This window comes from Gobio gobio (genome assembly GCF_949357685.1).
Source record: "Gobio gobio genome assembly, chromosome: 19".
In the NCBI taxonomy this organism is placed as follows: Eukaryota; Metazoa; Chordata; class Actinopteri; order Cypriniformes; family Gobionidae; genus Gobio; species Gobio gobio.
In genome coordinates this window covers 10,939,352-10,960,945 of record NC_137112.1, presented here as the reverse complement: position 1 = coordinate 10,960,945, position 21,594 = coordinate 10,939,352, and the positions used below count along the sequence as shown (strand labels likewise).

The 21,594-nt window shown below is 40.4% G+C and overlaps 1 protein-coding gene across 3 annotated transcripts; it reads left to right on the top strand.

The window, feature by feature from the left end:
* The first annotated feature begins 530 nt into the window (after positions 1-530).
* Positions 531-16,223, top strand: cdk2 (cyclin dependent kinase 2). Of its 3 annotated transcripts, none has more exons than XM_079844205.1 (8): positions 531-600; positions 686-880; positions 1,395-1,472; positions 1,613-1,733; positions 9,322-9,492; positions 10,932-11,033; positions 11,117-11,320; positions 13,992-16,223. In XM_079844205.1, the coding sequence occupies exons 2-8, from the start codon at positions 765-767 to the stop codon at positions 14,094-14,096; spliced, it is 897 nt and encodes a 298-aa protein (XP_079700331.1). In that variant the 5' UTR covers positions 531-600; positions 686-764; the 3' UTR covers positions 14,097-16,223. The 3 variants fall into 3 exon arrangements, with proteins under 3 accessions (XP_079700331.1, XP_079700332.1, XP_079700330.1); XM_079844206.1 differs by having other exon boundaries at positions 537-592; positions 725-880; XM_079844204.1 differs by having other exon boundaries at positions 561-600; positions 725-880.
* The last annotated feature ends 5,371 nt before the right edge of the window (positions 16,224-21,594 follow it).

The window sequence follows — 21,594 nt, the reverse complement described above, 5'->3', positions numbered from 1 at the left end:
ATTATGATATACAAGTAAACAATGTGGGCATATTTCCCCTTAATATGTCATAATTATTTAATAGTATGTCATAATTAAATTTTTTATGTCATAATTATGATATAAAAGTCAAAAATTAGGTTGCATGTCGTAATTTTGAACGAAAAGTTGAATTTATACCATAAAAAGTAACTTATGACATTTTAATCTCACAATTATGATTTATTATGTCATAATTATTAGCAGTACGTCATAATTTCGACTTTATCTCATCATTTAAACATTTCATGACATAATTACAATATACAAGTCAAAAATTAGGTCGTAGTATGTCATAATTTCGATTTAATATGTTCTAATTATTGTGTGGTATGTCATAATTTCGAATAAATGCTTTTTATCTGATAAATATGACTTTTTGACTTTGTATCATTTTTCTTCCCCGATGTGTAGGATATTCAACTGATGGTGCTCGTGCGTTCGTTATGTGGGAGGTCTTTATTGTTTCGCTCGTTCATTGGTTTACGTTGGAAGGCTGACGTTTCTTCGGAAGGCGGGGCCTGTTTTTGTGCTTTGTCGCGAGGGCGTGTTGTTTGAAACGCGGGAATTGGCGGTATTGATGTTAAGTTGTGACATGATTTTCGGTCGCCTGTATTTTTACGTATCAAATAAACGATTTTAATGTCTTTTGATCTCCGTTTTGCAGCTAAAAGTACTCTCGCCACACATCTGTTGTTTTAAATAGATTTCGAGTGGAAGTTTCCCCGGAAAAGGGGGAGTTTGACATGGAGTCCTTTCAGAAAGTGGAGAAGATTGGAGAGGGAACGTACGGGGTGGTTTATAAAGCCAAGAATAAAATCACCGGAGAGACCGTTGCGCTGAAGAAAATACGGTTAGACACGTAAGTGATTGTCATTCGTTTTTGTGGAGTTCAGAAGCTTTTCAGATTGAAATAACTCGCATACAGTCACACGGTAACGTTAGCCCGGTGACTCGACTGTTTATTTTATCCTTACGAGCGATAAAATGGATTTCTTCCGTGATTTACGAGTATAAGTGCTTTTAAAAGTCAGCTAACCTTTTCGAGACGACCTGTCAAAGCTGTTGCTGATGTAACTTACTGGATATTTTAAACATTGCTATGTTCGTTTACAGTGGTAACATCACAAAGTTTCCCTTTGTTAGCATTAGTTAATGCATCGGGTGTCACGAACAAACAATGAATATTTTTTACAGGAGTTGTTAATATAGGTTCATAAATGTACTGCTGTTAAGTCATGTTTGTTTATAATACATTGACAGTTACTATATTCAACTCGTAATGTAAAAACATTTTGTGTACGCGAGAGACAGTAGTCCTATTTGTCGTAGACGATGGATGTGTTTGATTGACATGATTGTTTGTTTGGTTTCAGGGAGACTGAAGGTGTTCCCAGCACTGCCATACGTGAGATCTCTCTGCTAAAAGAGCTCAATCACCCAAACATAGTCAAGTATGAGCAATGTCTAAACCTTAGTCCTGTTCATGATTTTAACCAGTGCATAACTAGTCCTTGATTCACATCATGATGTTCTAAACAAACTGTCCTAAAGCTTTTCTTGAGTCTTACAGTGGCTGTTTTCTCTCCCACAGGTTGCGTGATGTGATACACACAGAAAATAAGCTTTACTTGGTGTTTGAATTTCTTCACCAAGACCTGAAGAGGTTTATGGACTCATCCTCTGTTGCTGGCATATCCTTGCCACTCGTGAAGGTGAGTTTAAACAGGTCATGAATTGAGAAATCTTTTGACATATAAGAGGACATTGTACTATAAAAACATCCTGTACGTTTCAGAACTCATCCCTTTTAGTCCAAAAACAGCCAAGGATGCAAAATTTGCCATTTTGGATCCAAAATAGGTAATTGTGATCTATCTAGATCCGATGAGTTCTGTCTGCGAGGACAGTCTTTAAACAGGGAACCGATTGGGGTATGACGTCAAAGTACTAAGAGAGCGATTTGAAAGCAAACGGCCCGTTTGCTCACTAATCACTCTTGTGGTACTTTGATTTCATACGGCGATCGGTCTGTGCAGCACAAGTCGAACACACCTAGGGTTCTCATGAAATCATGAGAATCATTTTGTCAGTTGTCCAAAAAAAAAAGAAATGCTCCTGGGAAGAGTGAACAGACTGAAGAGAGCCATCTTTAGGAGTTCTGCCTGCATGCCTTAAAGGGATAGTTCACCAAAAAATGAAAAGTTCTGTCATCATTTACTCACTCATGTCGTTCCAAACCTGTAAGAGTTTCGTTCATCTTCGGAACACAAATGAAGATCTTTTTGATGAAATCTGAGTTTTCTGTTCCTCCCTTGACTGCTACACAGCTGACACTTTGACACTTAAAAAAGTTCATAAAGCAATCATAAAACTAATCCATATGACTTGATCGCTTTATATCATGAACCAATTTAATTTTAATCGCACATACATCAGTTTCGCTAAACAGAAGGTCAAGCATGTTCGCCTAATGTGTGAGAACCAATGAGGTTCATTCTTGTGTTACGCTGCACGTTTGAGCTTCAGCGAGAACCAGTGAGGTTCATTCTCATGTTACGCAGCACATTTGAGCTTCAGCAAGAACCAATGAGGTTAATTCTCGTGTTACGCTGCACGTTTGAGATTCCGCAAGAACCAATGAGGTTCATTCTTGTGTTACGCTGCACGTTTGAGCTTCAGCGAGAACCAATGAGGTTCATTCTCGTGTTACACAGCACGTTTGAGATTCCGCAAGAACCAATGAGGTTCATTCTCATGTTACGCAGCACGTTTGAGCTTCCTCAAGAACCAATGAGGTTCATTCTCGTGTTACGCAGCACGTTTGAGCTTCCTCAAGAACCAATGAGGTTCATTCTCGTGTTACACAGCACGTTTGAGCTTCAGCGAGAACCAATGAGGTTCATTCTCGTGTTACGCAGCACGTTTGAGCTTCCTCAAGAACCAATGAGGTTCATTCTCGTGTTACGCTGCACGTTTGAGATTCCGCAAGAACCAATGAGGTTCATTCTTGTGTTACGCAGCACGTTTGAGCTTCAGCGAGAACCAATGAGGTTCATTCTCGTGTTACACAGCACGTTTGAGATTCCGCAAGAACCAATGAGGTTCATTCTCATGTTACGCAGCACGTTTGAGCTTCCTCAAGAACCAATGAGGTTCATTCTCATGTTACGCAGCACGTTTGAGCTTCCTCAAGAACCAATGAGGTTCATTCTCGTGTTACACAGCACGTTTGAGCTTCAGCGAGAACCAATGAGGTTCATTCTCGTGTTACGCAGCACGTTTGAGCTTCCTCAAGAACCAATGAGGTTCATTCTCGTGTTACACAGCACGTTTGAGCTTCAGCGAGAACCAATGAGGTTCATTCTCGTGTTACGCAGCACGTTTGAGCTTCAGCAAGAACCAATGAGGTTCATTCTCGTGTTACGCAGCACGTTTGAGCTTCAGCAAGAACCAATGAGGTTCATTCTCGAGTTAAGCAGCACGTTTGAGCTTCCACTACAGCTTGTTCTTGCAGGTTTGGTTGAGCTGCTTTTTAAGTTCGCTGATCAGTGTTTATATGTGAATAAAAATAAATTCAATTTGTTCAACATCGAGTCTCTTTAGACAATTTATATCAAACCACTCAATTCATATGGATTAGTTTTTGAAGCATCAAAGTGGTAATTGCGTAGCTGTCAGTGGAGAGTTTTTACAGGGAAATCTCTTACGTGTCTTACGGGTTTGGAACGACATGAGGGCGAGTAAATGATGAGAGAATAAAAATGTTTAGGCGAACTATCCCTTCGTATCCTTAACGTAAGATTCTCGTAAAGTATCGTTATGAAAACCTTAATTTTATTGGCAGAAGTATCGATATGTAAAGCTTGGGACTGTTAAGTAGCCTGACTGGTTTTGATTTACGTTGTACTTCTATAACTTGGGACAGTATGGAAAACGCAAAAAAAAAAAAAAGAAGTGATTTCGAAATTTACTTTGACTTGTATTTCATTGCAGACAATATGAACACAAAATATTTCATGTTTTGTCTGGTCAACTTCATGTCATTTGTAAATATGCATCCTTTCCTGTCATTCAGACCTGCAACACATTTAAAAAAAAGTTGGGACAGTAAAGCATTTACCACTTTGTAATGTTGCCATTCCTTTTCACAACACTTAAAAGACGTTTAGGGTAGGGCTGCACGATTTTGAGAAAAAACCTAATTGCGGTTTTTCTGACAAATATTGCGGTGCGATTTTCGATTTTTGCGTTCGATACTTTTAAGTGCATAAAACCTAAAATTATGAATAAAATATGTTGTTACTTTTACGACACAGAGGGTTAAATAAACTACATACATAGTGATTGAGGTAATGAGTTTGTTTGATGCTTCGTGATTATTAAATACCTGAACCTAAATACCAAAGAATAAGACGACATAATGGAAATTAACTTAACCACTTGGTCATTTATTTTGTTTTTAAATTTAACAATCTTAAACACTGAAAAATAGAAAATGAATTCTTATTAGATTTAGATTTTCAATTAGAAAAACAAAATAATTCTGTAGTCCACTGCCATTTACTGAACATGAAACTGTTATATTGCAGACATTTTAAAGTAAATGACAATAACAATTAAAAACAACACCTTATCCAGCCTTCTGCAAGATAAGAAAGTGCAAAATCAGAAACTGTGTCAGAGTGCTACATTAAAGGTTTTTTTTACTATAAAACACCAACATATTTACCATTTCTGGCTTGAGACAGGCACGCTCACATGTGACAATGTTGTCACTGGCACTAAAAATATGCTCTAATGGCATAGAATAATGAGACATACTGGGAATTACCTTGACAAATGTTAAATTTACTTTGAGAAAAAGTTAACAATTCTAACCCATTAAACTTAAAAATTGAAAAATAAATAATACAATCTCTTATTAGACTTGGAATTAGAAAAAATAAATATAACAATACTGTAACCCACTGGCATTTAGTAAACATAAAACAGCTGCATTGCACACATTTTGAAGTAAAATAAAAAGCTAGATCAGCTTGCCTTCTGAAAGATAAAGTGCAAAATTGAGAACTGTGTCACAGTGTTACATTTTACATGTTAGAGTTCTTTTGCTAAAAACACCAATATGTCTACAATTCTGGCATGAACATTACCCCCGTAATCTGGCAGTACCACCCTTCTTGTTAACCAAGTGCTCTGCTTCCTCTCCCGTCACCGAAGAACTGCCTTCGGCCATTTCTACGCAGTTACAAGCTTTTTCTATTGGCACAATTCGAGGTACACGACATGTTGTGTGTTAGCTGCTTTGCTGCTGACAGAAAGCCGCCCGCCGCGCCTGGTGCATTGCATCATACAACCTTGTTTCCATTGCCATTTCTAATTGGCCAGCAAGCCAGGAACTCGAGATTCGACCATTTTGATTTGCTAATAGGTTTGTCACTCAAATGTCAGAGGCGGGGGAAAAAACCTCAGACTCCTGAGGTTAGGTTATTGCGGGAGTTAAAACCTCAATATCGATACGATAAAGGTTAATCGTGCAGCCCTAGTTTAGGGACTGAAGACACCAAGTGATGAAGTGTTTCAGGTGTAATTTTGTCCCATTCTTCCTGCAAACAAGTCTTAATGTAGGCAACAGTACGGGGTCTTCGTTGTCACATTCTCTATTGGAGACAGGTCGGGACTGCAGGCAGGCCAGTCAAATACCCGTACCCTCTTCCTCCGCAGCCAGGACTTTGTAATGTGTGCAGAATGTGGTTTTGCATTGTCTTGTTGAAATATGCATGGACGTCCCTGGAAAAGATGTCTTCTTGAAGGCAGCATATTATGCTCCAAAATCTCTATGTACTTTTCAGCATTAATGGTGCCTTCACAGAAGTGCAAGTTACCTTTGCCAAGGGCACTGACACAACCCCATACCATGACAGACCCTGGCTTTTGGACTTGTTGCTGGTAACAGTCAGGATGATCCTTTTCTTCTTTGGTCCGGAGCACATGGCGTCCATTCCTCCCAAAAAATACCTGAAATACTGATTCATCTGACCACAGTACACGTTTCCACTGTGTGATGGTCCATCCCAGATGCCTCCGACCCCAGAGAAGTCGACGGCGCTTCTGGACACTGTTAACATAGGGCTTCCTTTTGGCACAGTAGAGTTTTAACTGGCATTTGTGGATGTAACTACGTATTGTGGTACTTGACAAAGGTTTGCCAAAGTAGTCCTGAGCCCATGTGGTGATATCGCTAATATAGATGAATGACGATTCTTGATGCAGTGCCGCCTGAGGGATCGGAGATCACGGTTGTTCAGCTTAGGCTTGTGCCCTTGTCCTTTACGCACTGAAATTCCTCCAGATTCCTTGAATCTTTTAATTATGTTATGCACTGTTGAATGTGAAATATCCAAATCTCTTCCTATCTTTCTTTGAGGAACATTGTTTTTTAAACATTTCAATAATTTTCTCACGTATTTGTTGGCAAACTGGCGATCCTCGGCCCATCTTTGCTCCTAAAGGATTAGACATTTCTTGGATGCTGCTTTTGTACCAAATTACCAAATTTTGTACCACCTGTGTCAAATCACATCATTATTTAACCATTTTACCTCATTACTAGCCCTAAATTGCTCCTGTCCCAACTTTTTTTGAAATGTGTTGCAGGTCTGAATGACAGGAAAGGATGCATATTTACAAATGACTTGAAGTTGACCAGACAAAACATGAAATATTTTGTGTTCATATTGGCCCTCATTTATCAATCTTGCGTAGAAACGGGCGTATATATTGGCGTAAGATTATGCTTACACTCCTCTCACCGCCTGATTTATAAAGCTGTGCGCACCTCTGAAATCCAGGCGTACGCAATACCTGCCTTTGATAAATGCCGCGGCTGAAAACAATCGTCATTAGAATAACACGCCCCTATATATTCAAGTCTCTGCCTCCCCCACGCCCTCATTTTACGCCATGGACACTCGAAAGACGGCAAAGAAGCGAAACTTCTCTGACGTTGAGATCGAGACCATCACCAGGGAAGAGGAAAAAAAACAAAATTGTTTTATTTGGGAGTTTTAAAGAGTGGGATTAAAGGCGCCCACAAAAAGGTGTACGGTGGAAATCCATTTTAAATAGCTGTTTGGATGAGAAATTATCACAATTCATTATTTTACAGCACGTGTTTTGAAATAATTAGCATTTAATTTCGTATCACGTCACATGTATTGGGGTGTACAATAGTGATGATGAAGTGATGTGGAGTACCATTCATTCACATTAATAATTGCATGACAATTTGTAAGATTCTTATTATTATTATGATTTGTATTATTAATGACGCTTATTGCTATTTAGAAGAAGAATGTCGTTATTATTATTATTATTATTATTTATTTTATTATTATTTAAAAGAAGAAGAATGTCATTTTTATTATTTTGTCAGTCTGAATTATTTTCAGTCCCAGTCCGTGCGCAGCTGCCGGGCCTAACCAACGTCAGGTAAAGCGCACAGGCTCGCAACTGGAGGAATACAAATGCCTACAAATCAAATGCTTTGGTAAAGTCACACAAATTAAACATTGAAGTCCATGTTGCACAAAAATAAACACTGAAGTTTATAATTACTATATCCCTATTCACACGGGATTAGCCTATTATGTGGGGACCTCTGGTGATTTGTAATAATTGCAGAGAATGTCTGTGATCTTAATCCCGTGCGAATCGGCCATGTCTGTAATATGTAATGTATTCCCCTGCAAATTAGGCTACCTACCATATTTCGCGAAACACAGAGGTCCTGTGATAATATATAGTCCCGTGCGAATCGGCATCTCTGTGATTTGGCCGGGATTAGGCGGATCGTATATAATTTTTGCAAGGTTTTTGTGTCCTGTGCACATTTCTATCTTTATCTTTCACGAAGAATGGAGCTTGGCTGCATATAATGCGAACCGTTATGAAGTCCCGTGCCGCGCGGATTATACTTTCACTTTAGAATGATCACCAATTTGGGTGTAAATTGCTTGAATGGTGTGTTTAATATTATTCTTAATGAAAAACACAAAAACAGAACAGTACATGACAACTCGCTTAAATGGGCACTTTTACATTTAGCTTTGATACTGAATCCGTCGTATATTGTTATATTGCTCAGTTACGTTTTTAATTGCGTCTGTTCTCTAACTGAACGAAATTATTTGTATTACTATAAAACAATAAAAATGATATCGATACGAATGTTTATAATTTCATACAGCTATCTATAACGAAAAAAAAACATTTTCAAGTCTTTACATCATATCCGGGAGATAAGTCAGGAAATTCGAGTAAAATCACAACTTATCCCGTGCTAATGCGCCACACAAAACTCAGATGTGGGGGAGTAATTTCTAAATCACACGAGGTCCCTAGATAATAGCCTACTTATCCCGTGCGAATAGGGCTTTAGTTGTTGTTGTTGTTTTTTACAGTGGGTCATAATATAGCATATCTTTGTCAGTGCGTTTTGTGGTGTTAGGAATTTTTCTGCATTTTCGCACTAACTCAAAACGTGCGTACACCACCTCCTGAGCTGGTGTAGGATTTGAGCGTGCCGTACGCCAACGTCCATATTGATAAATCTCAAAGTCACCGTGGATTTGGGTGTACGCCAGGTGTTAGCTGGAAATTTGGTGTACGCACTTTTGATAAATGAGGGCCATTGTCTGCAATGAAATACAAGTCAAAGTAAATTTAGAAATCACTTTTTTTTTCTTTTTTTTTGCGTTTTCCATACTGTCCCAACATTTTCTGATTTGGGGTTGTACTATACTGGCATAACCACAGTGTAATTAAACAGTTTTCTATTGCACACACAAGGTGTTCTGTGCAATTTCATAATGACAGGGTTTGAAATGAACACCCGTCAAATGCAGGTAAAAATCTACTTTAGCAGGTGACGCTGTGAACTAGCCACTGGCAAAGTTTATGTAATCTGTGCAGATTTAGCACACATACTCAACTCATGAGTCAATATGAATATTTAATATAGCCGCACATGCACATTTCTGGCTTACTTCAACTTAACCGTTACTAAGAAACAAACAAAGACACACTGGTTTATAAAGCTTTGAAGTGAATAGTGCTGACCCAAGAAACGTAATAATGTGGGCCATCTAACCCCAGTTTAAAAAAAGAAAGAACCACCTAGCAACGATGAAGCACATCTGCCACTTTTTAGTAGACCCTGACCTATACTGTCTATTTGTCCTTTTGTGTCTAATGTCTGTATGTCTATTTGTTTGTTTGTCTTTCTGTGCATTTGTTCAGAGTTACCTGTTCCAGTTGCTCCAGGGATTGGCTTTCTGTCACTCCCATCGGGTCCTTCATAGGGATCTCAAACCCCAGAATCTCCTGATCAACGCTCAGGGCGAGATCAAACTGGCTGACTTTGGTTTGGCCAGAGCGTTTGGTGTACCTGTGCGGACTTATACGCATGAGGTGAGAGGCAGAAACATTGATCTAGAGTTTTAAAGCAAATGCTTGGTGTGTTTCAATCCTAAATAGGGTGGAATCATATAGAGCTTAATGTGGTTGCTACAGTTCAAACTTCTTTTTAGGTGTTTGCTGGGAAGTAGAGCCGCATTATTCTGGATAAATCACAATCCCGATTCTCCCACGATTCTGAATAGACAACTAAAAAAAAAAATCTAATTTCTGCAGTCTTTTAAAAAAATATTTAATTAATTTGAATTCTTTAAATAGGTTTGGATGAATGATTCAATGACTCTTATAAAGACTTCTCTTGTTTCATTACTGGATGAATCAGTGTTTTTGAACAAATCTCTTGAATGAATGATTCAGTGACATAATTTTTTTACAGTCTCTTTTTTGCCACCTACTGATGTAACAATGTTCTACAATCTTTATTTGAAACGTCAAGTTACTTTCAAAAGGTGATTTACTCGATTTTGGTCGCTAATAGATGTCAATGTTTATATCTGGACTATAAACTCTTATCCCAGTACTTCTGTGATCTATTCTGTGAATTATTGTAACAGAAATAAGGATACTGTGTGAAAAAAGACTGTTTGTGTTTGAATTGTCCTCTTTTTCTATAAGCATAAAGGCATAGTAAATTTCACTCCTCTTTTTTTGTCTCAAGTTTGACTGTTGATAGGCAGCTGCTTTCAAACACGAGTGTTTGTGTGAGCTCTCAGTGAAGAGCTTCAAAGGTTTCTGTTTACACCATGTTTTCGAACCGTTGAGCATTGTAACCAATCACAGACATATCTGTTGAGTGTGTGTGATCGCAATGGCCAATCAGACGTTTTAAAGTTAGTCAGAATCCACTCAATACAGCTATAAACAGTGTATTTGGTGCCAAAATGATCATCAAAAGCTGGAAAAATATTGACTTATACAAGTGTAGCTATATCGTCCAGCCCTAATCACTAGTAAAATGTGAAGAGTTTATTATATAAAATAAGTTGTGCCTTTCTCAATTGTCAGTATTCCTTCATCTAACCAGCATTAAATCAACAAGCGTTCTTATAACATGACAAAAAATACAATCAACACTTAATGCTGCACAAAATCGTCCTGTGAACTTCAAATGGAGACTCTTTGTCTCTACTTGTAAAGACAATACGTAAAACACAACATAAGATTAAATTACAATATGAAAAAACTAATGAAAATAAGAATCTATATAACACAGATGTATGTTTGCTGGTTTGAAGCAACAAGCCTACATAGATTACTATTAAGAAATCAAATGATATTCTTAGATCCCTCAGTGTAAAATTCAGTTGTTAATTATTAATGAGTTGCTATCAACCAACTTTGCATGTGTGGATGACCATGTACTTAAGCTACCATCAAACCCTGTGTTCTGCACAACTGATCTGTAACTCCCTTAATTTGATCCTTTTTCATAGGTTGTAACTTTGTGGTACAGAGCTCCAGAGATTCTCCTGGGATGTAAATATTATTCCACAGCTGTTGATATCTGGAGTTTGGGCTGCATCTTTGCTGAAATGGTATATGTTTTTGCACACATCTTATCATCTTGATTTTATTGATGGCTTAAGATGTTTATTTATTTTCTGGCTTTTCATACCAGATCACTCGGAGGGCGTTGTTTCCTGGAGACTCTGAAATAGACCAGCTCTTCCGAATATTTCGAACACTGGGCACTCCGGATGAAACTATATGGCCTGGAGTCACCTCAATGCCAGACTACAAACCCTCCTTTCCCAAGTGGGCACGACAGGACCTGTCTAAAGTGGTGCCCCCTCTGGATGAAGATGGCCGAGATCTTCTTGGGGTAAGAGGCCTGACTGGGGCTGGTGAAACTACTTTGTAGCTAACATTTATTGAGCTGCTTGTAGTTTGACAGAATGCAAATAAGCTGCACTACACTACAGTATAAGCTAAGTAAAGGTAGTTAACACAAATTTTTTTTTTTTAAATGCATCCGCATCTGATGATATTCTGAATAAGACAATATTCTGATTAAGGTGTTTACATGAGTTGCTTTTAGAATAATCCGTTCATGTTCCCGTTTTACATGTTATAGAACATAGCTCGATTAATGGCACGTCATTACATCCCCATGCCACGTTACGCTTACCGACATCCAATCATAGCGTGACTTTGGCGGGTCTGTTAAAATTCAATAAGCTCAGGCAACCAGCTGTAACTTTACCTGCGGGTGGCACTGTTGGACAGTTTTGTAACGAGTGATTTTTATACTTTTTAGTGTAATTTTTATATATATATTGTCTCTTCAAGTTTTTTTGAAGAGACACTGCCCCTCTTGTCTCCTTTTTGACAGCCTACATTTCAAATAGTAGCTTTGATTAGTGATGAAAAAGGTTTCAAAATCGTGATTGTTTGGATTGTTTTTTTCCTGCTGTCGAGCCACAGGCGTTCACTGAATGACCCATATGGCTCACAAGCCTGTAAGCAGTCAGTTAGGTCACAATTATGAATATGTGATTACAGATTCAAACTTATTGCATTTTACTTTTACAATGAGCAGAATTATTACAACAAAAATAAAAAAATATAGAGGAAGCAGTGTCAGAATGAGCAGTCAAGCAAGACACATGCACCATAGCAACACGTCATGGCAACGACATTTCAGACTGACAGATACATAAAAGATGAACGGGAATTGTCAGACATTTGAGCACTTTGTAACTGTTTTGTACGTGTTGCTGTTGTTATATTAATTATACTTCAAATTCAGTTTTATTGGCCACAATATTATTGATGATTGATGAGAGGGGCACTTTTGATTCATTTTTAAAAAGGGCAGGGGCTCGAGCCCCCAAAGCCCTCCTCTCTGCACTTGTCTGGTGTGCATGTGTCCTGTCACAAAATGTGGCGAAAACTCCTACATGACGGTAATCGTGTGATTAAGGTGTGTATATGTCTGTAATGCTCTCAGATAATGCGACTAAAATAGGAATACTCCACATGTCTTCATTCGATTTTGCGTTTACTTCGAGCATGACTTTAACCGGATAAACCGCTGTTTACATGGTAGCTTCTTAATCAGAGTATTGTCTTAATCAGGTTAATATAGGAGTATTGTTTTCCATGTACACATACTAACTCACTGTCACTAAAGTTTATAATTTGGATTTATTTTTAAGTCTTTTCAGTGTTTAAACCACTTAGCACTCACGCACTCTCTGACAGACACACGAAGAGCACACAGTGCTCATGAACACTGAGCACACACACATAGGCCACCTCACAAACAGATTGCGAATACCAAATTGTGCTTAAATGCTCAAATACACACAAATATATGTACAAAATTCCCATCTTGACGAGTGTACACGTAAACACAGTCGGTTTTGTCTTAAAGCTGCTGTCCGTACATTTTTTATGTTCAAGATTTACAAAAATTATATAATGAGAATGTACAACATGAATCCATTCTCCGGAAAAAATGGCGTTTGGGAGGTCTAAATCTCACATAATTGGGGTCGCTTCAACCCGCGGACATGGAAAAACAACACTTGTTGTGATTCTCCTGTGCGCACAAATAAACTGATATGGATTTGACATTTTTATCAACTTGAAATACAGGGAAGGCATATTTTTTTAGATGTGTTCCTAAAAATATGCATATATTTTTAAATTGTGCGTGACTGTTTGTCCCTTGTCTGACCCGACCCGCACACAGTTAGGATGTTTTTCACCCGTTTCAGTGATATTTGCGGGCCGTGCAGGACTCCGCAACAGATGGTGCGAGTGCATTTGCTATTTAAACAACGTGGCACAGGACATGAAAATGATAACTGCGTCAGGCTGAAACTAGCAAAAAAACACTTGCGTCACATTGCGCCGGGTGTATGATAGGGCCCTGTGACTTCATAAGAAGATCCAGAAAAATTGCGTTGTTGTCCAAACAAGCCATTCGTTGTAGTTCTTGGAAAGTGGATTCTGTTAAATAAAATATCTCCCTTTGGAGTGAACTTTGAGCTTTGTAACTTTGACACACTAACTAAAGGTGAAAAAAGTGGAAAAGCATAATAAGACCCTTTTAAATAAGGATTAATCTATATCTTTTATATAAAATATATATAAAATGTTATTTTACATTTGATTACAATTTCTGTACCTGAACTTTATTTGTTCTTATTTTATTACGGTTTTCTTGTCTTTAATAATGTTTGAAAAATTAGAGGCTGCTGATTTTTGTTCATGGATATCGGCTGCAACAAACGCTTTGCCAAAAGACAGAATAACTATGTTTGATATAAAGGTTTTTGCTTTACTGGAATAGGAATCTTAAGAAGAATCGGGATTGCTAGTAGACCTAAACGCCCTTAGCCTCTGCCTTAATTTTTGCCTTAGCCTCTGCCTCTGATTTAATTTTACTCCTCGACCCATATTCCACAACTTTTACCTGGAAATGGTATCAATTTTATTTTAATATTTCCAGTTTTTAACATCTGGGGGTTTTTTTTTGTCCACAGCAAATGATGATCTATGATCCTAACAAGAGGATCTCCGCAAAGAACGCCCTTGTTCATCGGTTCTTCCGTGATGTCACCATGCCAGTGCCTCCCTTGCGCCTCTGAACTGTGATCATGTGACCAGAACTTCAGCACCAGTGGACTGAGTGTTGGGTCCACTTTTTCTGAGAACTATTTCCCTGCTGTTTGGAAATTGTTCAGTTTTATAATCTATTATAAGTTGTACCTTTTCTCAAGTCATTCTGGTTTATTTTAATCTGAAGTTTATCCACTGCAAACTTTGCATCTCACTGGAAAACTGTCGTGCTGATGGTAAGCATTTCATTAAAATGACCTGGAAGGTGTAGATTTGCATAGACGAGATGTGGCGTTTCCTCATATCCTCGTAGTTTGGAGATGACATTCCAAGGTTTTGCCAGAGGCTGATATAACGTGTGAAATTGTATTATTCATGTATGCATCTCACACTGAATGCTCGTCCTTAGACTGAATCAAACAGTTTAGACTGCCATTATCTCTCTCTCTTTTTTTTTTAAAGATTATATTATTCTATTAATTATTTTAAACCTGATTTGTTTTGATAGATTCATAAAACAGTTCTCTCTGCAGCTTCAATTAAACTGGTTACATTTTATTTACATCGTGTTACATATTGTTTCCTCAACCAACTTTTCCAACAGGCAAATTATAAAGGTGAAATATATAAAAGGGTGTGGTCATATTCGATTTTAAGAGCTCTTTATCGAAGCACCATTTAAACAGCAATACACATAATGGAATAAAACCAAAAAGAATTACGTTTCATTTAAAGCATTTAAAATGGAGTCTCGCTTGTTAGATCAGTTTAATATATATGTATTACTTTGGAGAACTCCATAGATATTTTTGATAGTCAATGTAAGGAAATGAATGATATTGATCGAACTGTAAAATAAATAAGTGAAGTCATTCATCCTATGTCAAATCCATATTTTGTGCTTCTTGTTTAAGCTTCACCTTTGCAGTACTGCCTAAACTACCAGGAGAATTATATATTCTTCTTTGATGTTTTATGTTTAAGATTATTTTAAGCTTAAAGCTTGCAAAGCATATAAATATGCTGTAATATGCATAATAAACACAGCAAATCCTTAAAATATACATTTGAGAAGAGGCCTTGCACAATCCTACTCTATGAAGCTGTTTTAGCTGGATGGCCAGGTAAGTTAAGTAGATTACTTTGCGTCAACCCAGTATGGCAAGCCGTTTTAACATTTAAGTCTTAAAACGTAGGGCTGGTAGCCTGGATGCCAGCCGAACTTAGCCCCGCCCACAACATTTGAGTTCGGGAAGTTCGGTCTGGACTTGATCCGTTGTGGAGCAACTATGCCTGAACAGAAGCTGTTCGGACCAATCAAATTGTCAGGGCGGGCTTTATATGATGATGGACAGATGATCAACAGTAACGGATCATCCATGTCACCAAAGAGCGCTTGGGTTGAATTCGTTCTAATCCTAAATGGAGAACTTGTTTGTATATGCATTCACCTTCACTATATCTCTCAGAAATTATGATTGTGTTGGTAAGTACTAGGGTTGGGTACCAAACTCGGTACTTTTAAGGGCACTGACTGAATTACGTCGGACCGCAGTACTACAGAGTACAGATTCACATTAAATCAATCGGTACCAAATTTCGGTACCTGAGAACGCATATTGTGATATAGACGAGTGTCTGAATAGTAAACCGCGAAAAGACCATTTAAATACGAATCATGCGAGTCTCTGTGCAAAATGAATGCGTAGATGCGCAGTTTACAGTCTATAAAAGAACTTTCCAAGTTTTTACGCACACTCTCACTCAGAATCGCGCGTGACGGTTGCATGTTTCCATCTCTACCGTCTCAAATGAGGACATGAACGCACGAACGTCATCTCCAGAACCACTGAGTCACTTCATGAGCATCTTACCGTTTCATTTGAGGAAAACGACCGGCGTCATATCATAAACACACAGAAACTCAAATTCACGGCAACCCGTCAAAACAAAAGTTCGGCTAACTTGACTAATAAATTACTGTTGTACAGTAGAATTTAGATACGTCTCAATGTAATAATAATACTAACACTAATGTAATAATAATAAATTATCAAAACTTCTTTTTTAACTTTTTTTTTATAAATTACAATTTTTCTTCATGTTTTAATTGTAACCGTGTAAAGCTCAGTTGTGCAGCACTTTGTTTGACATTTAAAAAAATAAATAAATTTAAAGATAAATTAAATTAATGTCTTATGTCTTCATTTGATTACCAGAAAATACACAACACATAATTTCTGGGAAATCTTTTCATAGAAGTGAAATTAAAAAGAAAAAAATATAATATGGTTGTTTTTATGAATTAAATTAAGTAGCTAGTAGCCTAGTTTGAAGCCAATACGGAAGTGACTTAAACTACAATTCATCAATTGGCCACTAGGGACAGTCTCCTGAAGGGAGCAGAATCTCATTGAGCCCCATGTTAAAATGCCCAACTTTACAGCAGAATAACATGTTTACAGCCTGGTACAAATTGTGGTTTTGGTCTATACGGCTAATTTTGCCCTTCATGGTAACTGTGAGGGGGTGAATTTTTTTTTTTACTCATTCATTTACATTATATAAAGCTTTAAAGTCCTGCATAATTAAGGGCGTGGCCACTTTGAGTGACAGGTGGATAGCCATTTATATGCTGTCTGTTAGCATAGACCGTAAAAAAATATGGACTACACGACTTCATTGACTTCCGCTGACCAGAGTTGAAGCTTTCGTAGGCCCGCACACGGCGCTGACATCTTGGGACCGGAGTTGCTCAGTAGAGAGCAGGAAGTAGAGGCGCAATTATCAAAAGCCCGCACACACTCTCACAGATGCAGAACAATTCATTATGTTGGTGTGAAATAAACAGTTATAGAAATGAAGAAATTAAAGTTAAAGCTCCAATCTCCTCCCCAAAATCCCGAAAAAATTCAGTTAGAGCCTTTAGTGACAACTTCACTCAGAGAAGCCGTCAATCTCAGCTGTCAATCATGACGTCACCCCCCCCGTTTTTATAGCATCAAATAACTAAAACTAAAACTAAGCTTATTTAAAAAACGAACACTTGAAATGAAATCATCGTAATAAAAACTGCCTAAAATGAGAGAAACCATCTTTAGGAAACAATTATTTTAAGTGTTTTTGAATTGTTTAGTGTGTCTCGCGTCCATTCTAATACATGGAGGGGTGGGGTTTAGGAGCTATACTGGGACCGGCCACCGGGGGGGCGATCGAGGCGCGGAAGCTTCAGTTTCTGACAGGAGTGCCACAGGTTTGTCTGTTAGCCATAAGTCACCTCAGCATTTTTTGAATATTATATATAATAAGAAAAAATTTAATATATTATATTATGTTATATTATATACACCCAAAAAGTGTGGACTGTGGAATAGACAGAATTGGGCTGCCACCTACTGGTGGTTTTAGACAAGCCTAAAACCAAAAAAAGCCCCCCAAAATTAGCACGATATCTTCTTATCCTTGTCGAAAAAAATCCCCAAAAATACATGAAGAGTTTCGTTGCAAAACGAGATATATCCATTTTGAGAAATGTTGGTTATTTGACATTATTATTTAAGACATCAACAGTCAAGTTCATTCACAATTTTTTGTACATTAAACTATTACTTGAGCTCAGTGAAGGCCGGGACACAATATTCTTCAAATCCAGGATATTTTTTATTTAATTTTATGTCCATAAATAAGTCAAAAACCATGCCAAAATGCAACATATTTATCTTAACATTGTCAAACATCTTAAATTGGTTAAAAAAACAATACATCATAAATATATGGAATAGTATATACAAAGATTGATTAATAATAATACGATTCCGAGTTAGTTTTGGTCAGAACATACACAACATAACGTTGTTTTTTTTTTTTTTTGCAAAACGCTATATATCCACCTTAGGCTATATTCTACTACTGTAATACCATTAAGAAAAGCTAGTGAATCAATGTTTTGTGTGTGTGTGTGTGTGTGTGTGTGTGTGTGTGTGTGTGTGTGTGTGTGTGTGTGTGTGTGTGTGTGTGTGTGTGTGTGTGTGTGTGTGTGTGTGTGTGTGTGTGTGTGTGTGTGTGTGTGTGTCGGCATGACAGACCAACATTACTCGCAGTCGCACGATGACAACAATTAATCTTTGGATGTTTTCCCTCCCCTGAATGCCTTGCCCGTTTGTCTTCTCCCTTTGATGATTTTCTTAAGATGCCTTCCTCTTTCTCCCAACAGCAGCTGGAATGACCGGCTCCAATCCGTCATCGAAATCCATAACGTTAGCTTGACTCTGAAGCTTTGATTCTCTGACTGACAGACAGCTGTTGATCAGTGACGTAGCCTACGTGACTGACAGCTCGCCTACAGTATAAACTGGTAAACGTTTTTTAGTTAGCCTATTGAATCCTCTTTTTAAAAATATGTTTTTTTGTTTTGATATTATCGTTAAATCACTGAGCAAACTCGGAGCACTTCACCGGCGGTGACTCTCTCCTCGCGTGACATCCTGAGCTTGCGCGGCATCCTGAACGTTCTATATCGCACTTTGTAAAGAAACTGGGCTGGCGGATATCGCGTTTTGTGAAAAAATACATTTTGTAGTTGGCTTAAAATGTACATTTTCAAATCTTATTAATGGCAGCAATTCACACATAGATTAAGGTACATCTAAACAGTGATTTCCAATAATAAAATCCAAATGTCAAAAAATGGCGTTTATCGCGTTTTGCAACCAAACTCTTCAATGTAGCCTATATTTTTTGTCAATATCGCATACTCCAAATTTGAGCTTGTATTTGTTTGTTTGGTTATTTAAGCCTCCCATGTTGGAGGACCAGTGCCCACAACATCCTCAGAGGAAGCATCAGTGCCCACCACATCCTCAGAGGAAGCATCTGTGCCCACCACATCCTCCGAGGAAGCACCAGTGCCCACCACATCCTCAGAGGAAGCATCAGTGCCCACCACATCCTCCGAGGAAGCACCAGTGCCCACCACATCCTCTGAGGAAGCATCAGTGCCCACCACATCCTCAGAGGAAGCACCAGTGCCCACCACATCCTCTGAGGAAGCACCAGTGCCCACCACATCCTCTGAGGAAGCACCAGTACCCACCACATCCTCTGAGGAAGCACCAGTGCCCACCACATCCTCAGAGGAAGCATCAGTGCCCACCACATCCTCAGAGGAAGCATCAGTGCCCACCACATCCTCAGAGGAAGCACCAGTGCCCACCACATCCTCAGAGGAAGCATCAGTGCCCACCACATCCTCCGAGGAAGCACCAGTGCCCACCACATCCTCTGAGGAAGCACCAGTGCCCACCACATCCTCTGAGGAAGCACCAGTGCCCACCACATCCTCAGAGGAAGCACCAGTGCCCACCACATCCTCTGAGGAAGCACCAGTGCCCACCACATCCTCTGAGGAAGCACCAGTGCCCACCACATCCTCTGAGGAAGCATCAGTGCCCACCACATCCTCAGAGGAAGCACCAGTGCCCACCACATCCTCGGAGGAAGCACCAGTGCCCACCACATCCTCTGAGGAAGCACCAGTGCCCACCACATCCTCTGAGGAAGCACCAGTGCCCACCACATCCTCAGAGGAAGCATCAGTGCCCACCACATCCTCAGAGGAAGCACCAGTGCCCACCACATCCTCAGAGGAAGCACCAGTGCCCACCACATCCTCAGAGGAAGCATCAGTGCCCACCACATCTACAGAGGAAGCACCAGTGCCCACTACATCCTCTGAAGAAGCACCAGTGCCCACCACATCCTCTGAAGAAGCACCAGTGCCCACCACATCCTCAGAGGAAGCACCAGTGCCCACCACATCCTCAGAAGAAGCACCAGTGCCCACCACATCCTCTGAGGAAGCACCAGTGCCCACCACATCCTCCGAGGAAGCACCAGTGCCCACCACATCCTCAGAGGAAGCACCAGTGTCAACCACATCCTCTGAGGAAGCACCAGTGCCCACCACATCCTCAGAGGAAGCATCAGTGCCCACCACATCCTCAGAGGAGGCACCAGTGCCCACCACATCCTCTGAGGAAGCACCAGTGCCCACCACATCCTCAGAGGAAGAGCCAATGCCCACCACATCCTCTGAGGAAGCACCAGTGCCCACCACATCCTCTGAGGAAGCACCAGTGCCCACCACATCCTCTGAGGAAGCACCAGTGCCCACCACATCCTCAGAGGAAGCACCCGTGCCCACCACATCCTCAGAGGAAGCACCAGTGCCCACCACATCCTCTGAAGAAGCACCAGTGCCCACCACATCCTCAGAGGAAGCACCAGTGCCCACCACATCCTCAGAGGAAGCACCAGTGCCCACCACATCCTCAGAGGAAGCATCAGTGCCCACCACATCCTCTGAGGAAGCATCAGTGCCCACCACATCCTCAGAGGAAGCACCAGTGCCCACCACATCCTCTGAGGAAGCACCAGTGCCCACCACATCCTCTGAGGAAGCATCAGTGCCCACCACGTCCTCAGAGGAAGCACCAGTGCCTACCACATCCTCTGAGGAAGCATCAGTGCCCACCACATCCTCAGAGGAAGCATCAGTGCCCACCACATCCTCAGAGGAAGCACCAGTGCCCACCACATCCTCAGAGGAAGCATCAGTGCCCACCACATCCTCTGAGGAAGCATCAGTGCCCACCACATCCTCAGAGGAAGCACCAGTGCCCACCACATCCTCAGAGGAAGCACCAGTGCCCACCACATCCTCAGAGGAAGCACCAGTGCCCACCATATCCTCTGAGGAAGCATCAGTGCCTACCACATCCTCAGAGGAAGCATCAGTGCCCACCACATCCTCAGAGGAAGCACCAGTGCCCACCACATCCTCAGAGGAAGCACCAGTGCCCACCACATCCTCAGAGGAAGCATCAGTGCCCACCACATCCTCAGAGGAAGCACCAGTGCCCACCACATCCTCAGAGGAAGCACCAGTGCCCACCATATCCTCTGAGGAAGCATCAGTGCCTACCACATCCTCAGAGGAAGCATCAGTGCCCACCACATCCTCAGAGGAAGCACCAGTGCCCACCACATCCTCAGAGGAAGCACCAGTGCCCACCACATCCTCAGAGGAAGCATCAGTGCCCACCACATCCTCAGAGGAAGCACCAGTGCCCACCACATCCTCAGAAGAAGCACCAGTGCCCACCACATCCTCTGAGGAAGCATCAGTGCCCACCACATCCTCAGAGGAAGCATCAGTGCCCACCACATCCTCAGAGGAAGCATCAGTGCCCACCACATCCTCTGAGGAAGCATCAGTGCCCACCACATCCTCAGAGGAAGCACCAGTGCCCACCACATCCTCTGAGGAAGCACCAGTGCCCACCACATCCTCTGAGGAAGCATCAGTGCCCACCACATCCTCAGAGGAAGCACCAGTGCCTACCACATCCTCTGAGGAAGCATCAGTGCCCACCACATCCTCTGAAGAAGCACCAGTGCCCACCACATCCTCTGAAGAAGCACCAGTGCCCACCACATCCTCAGAGGAAGCACCAGTGCCCACCACAT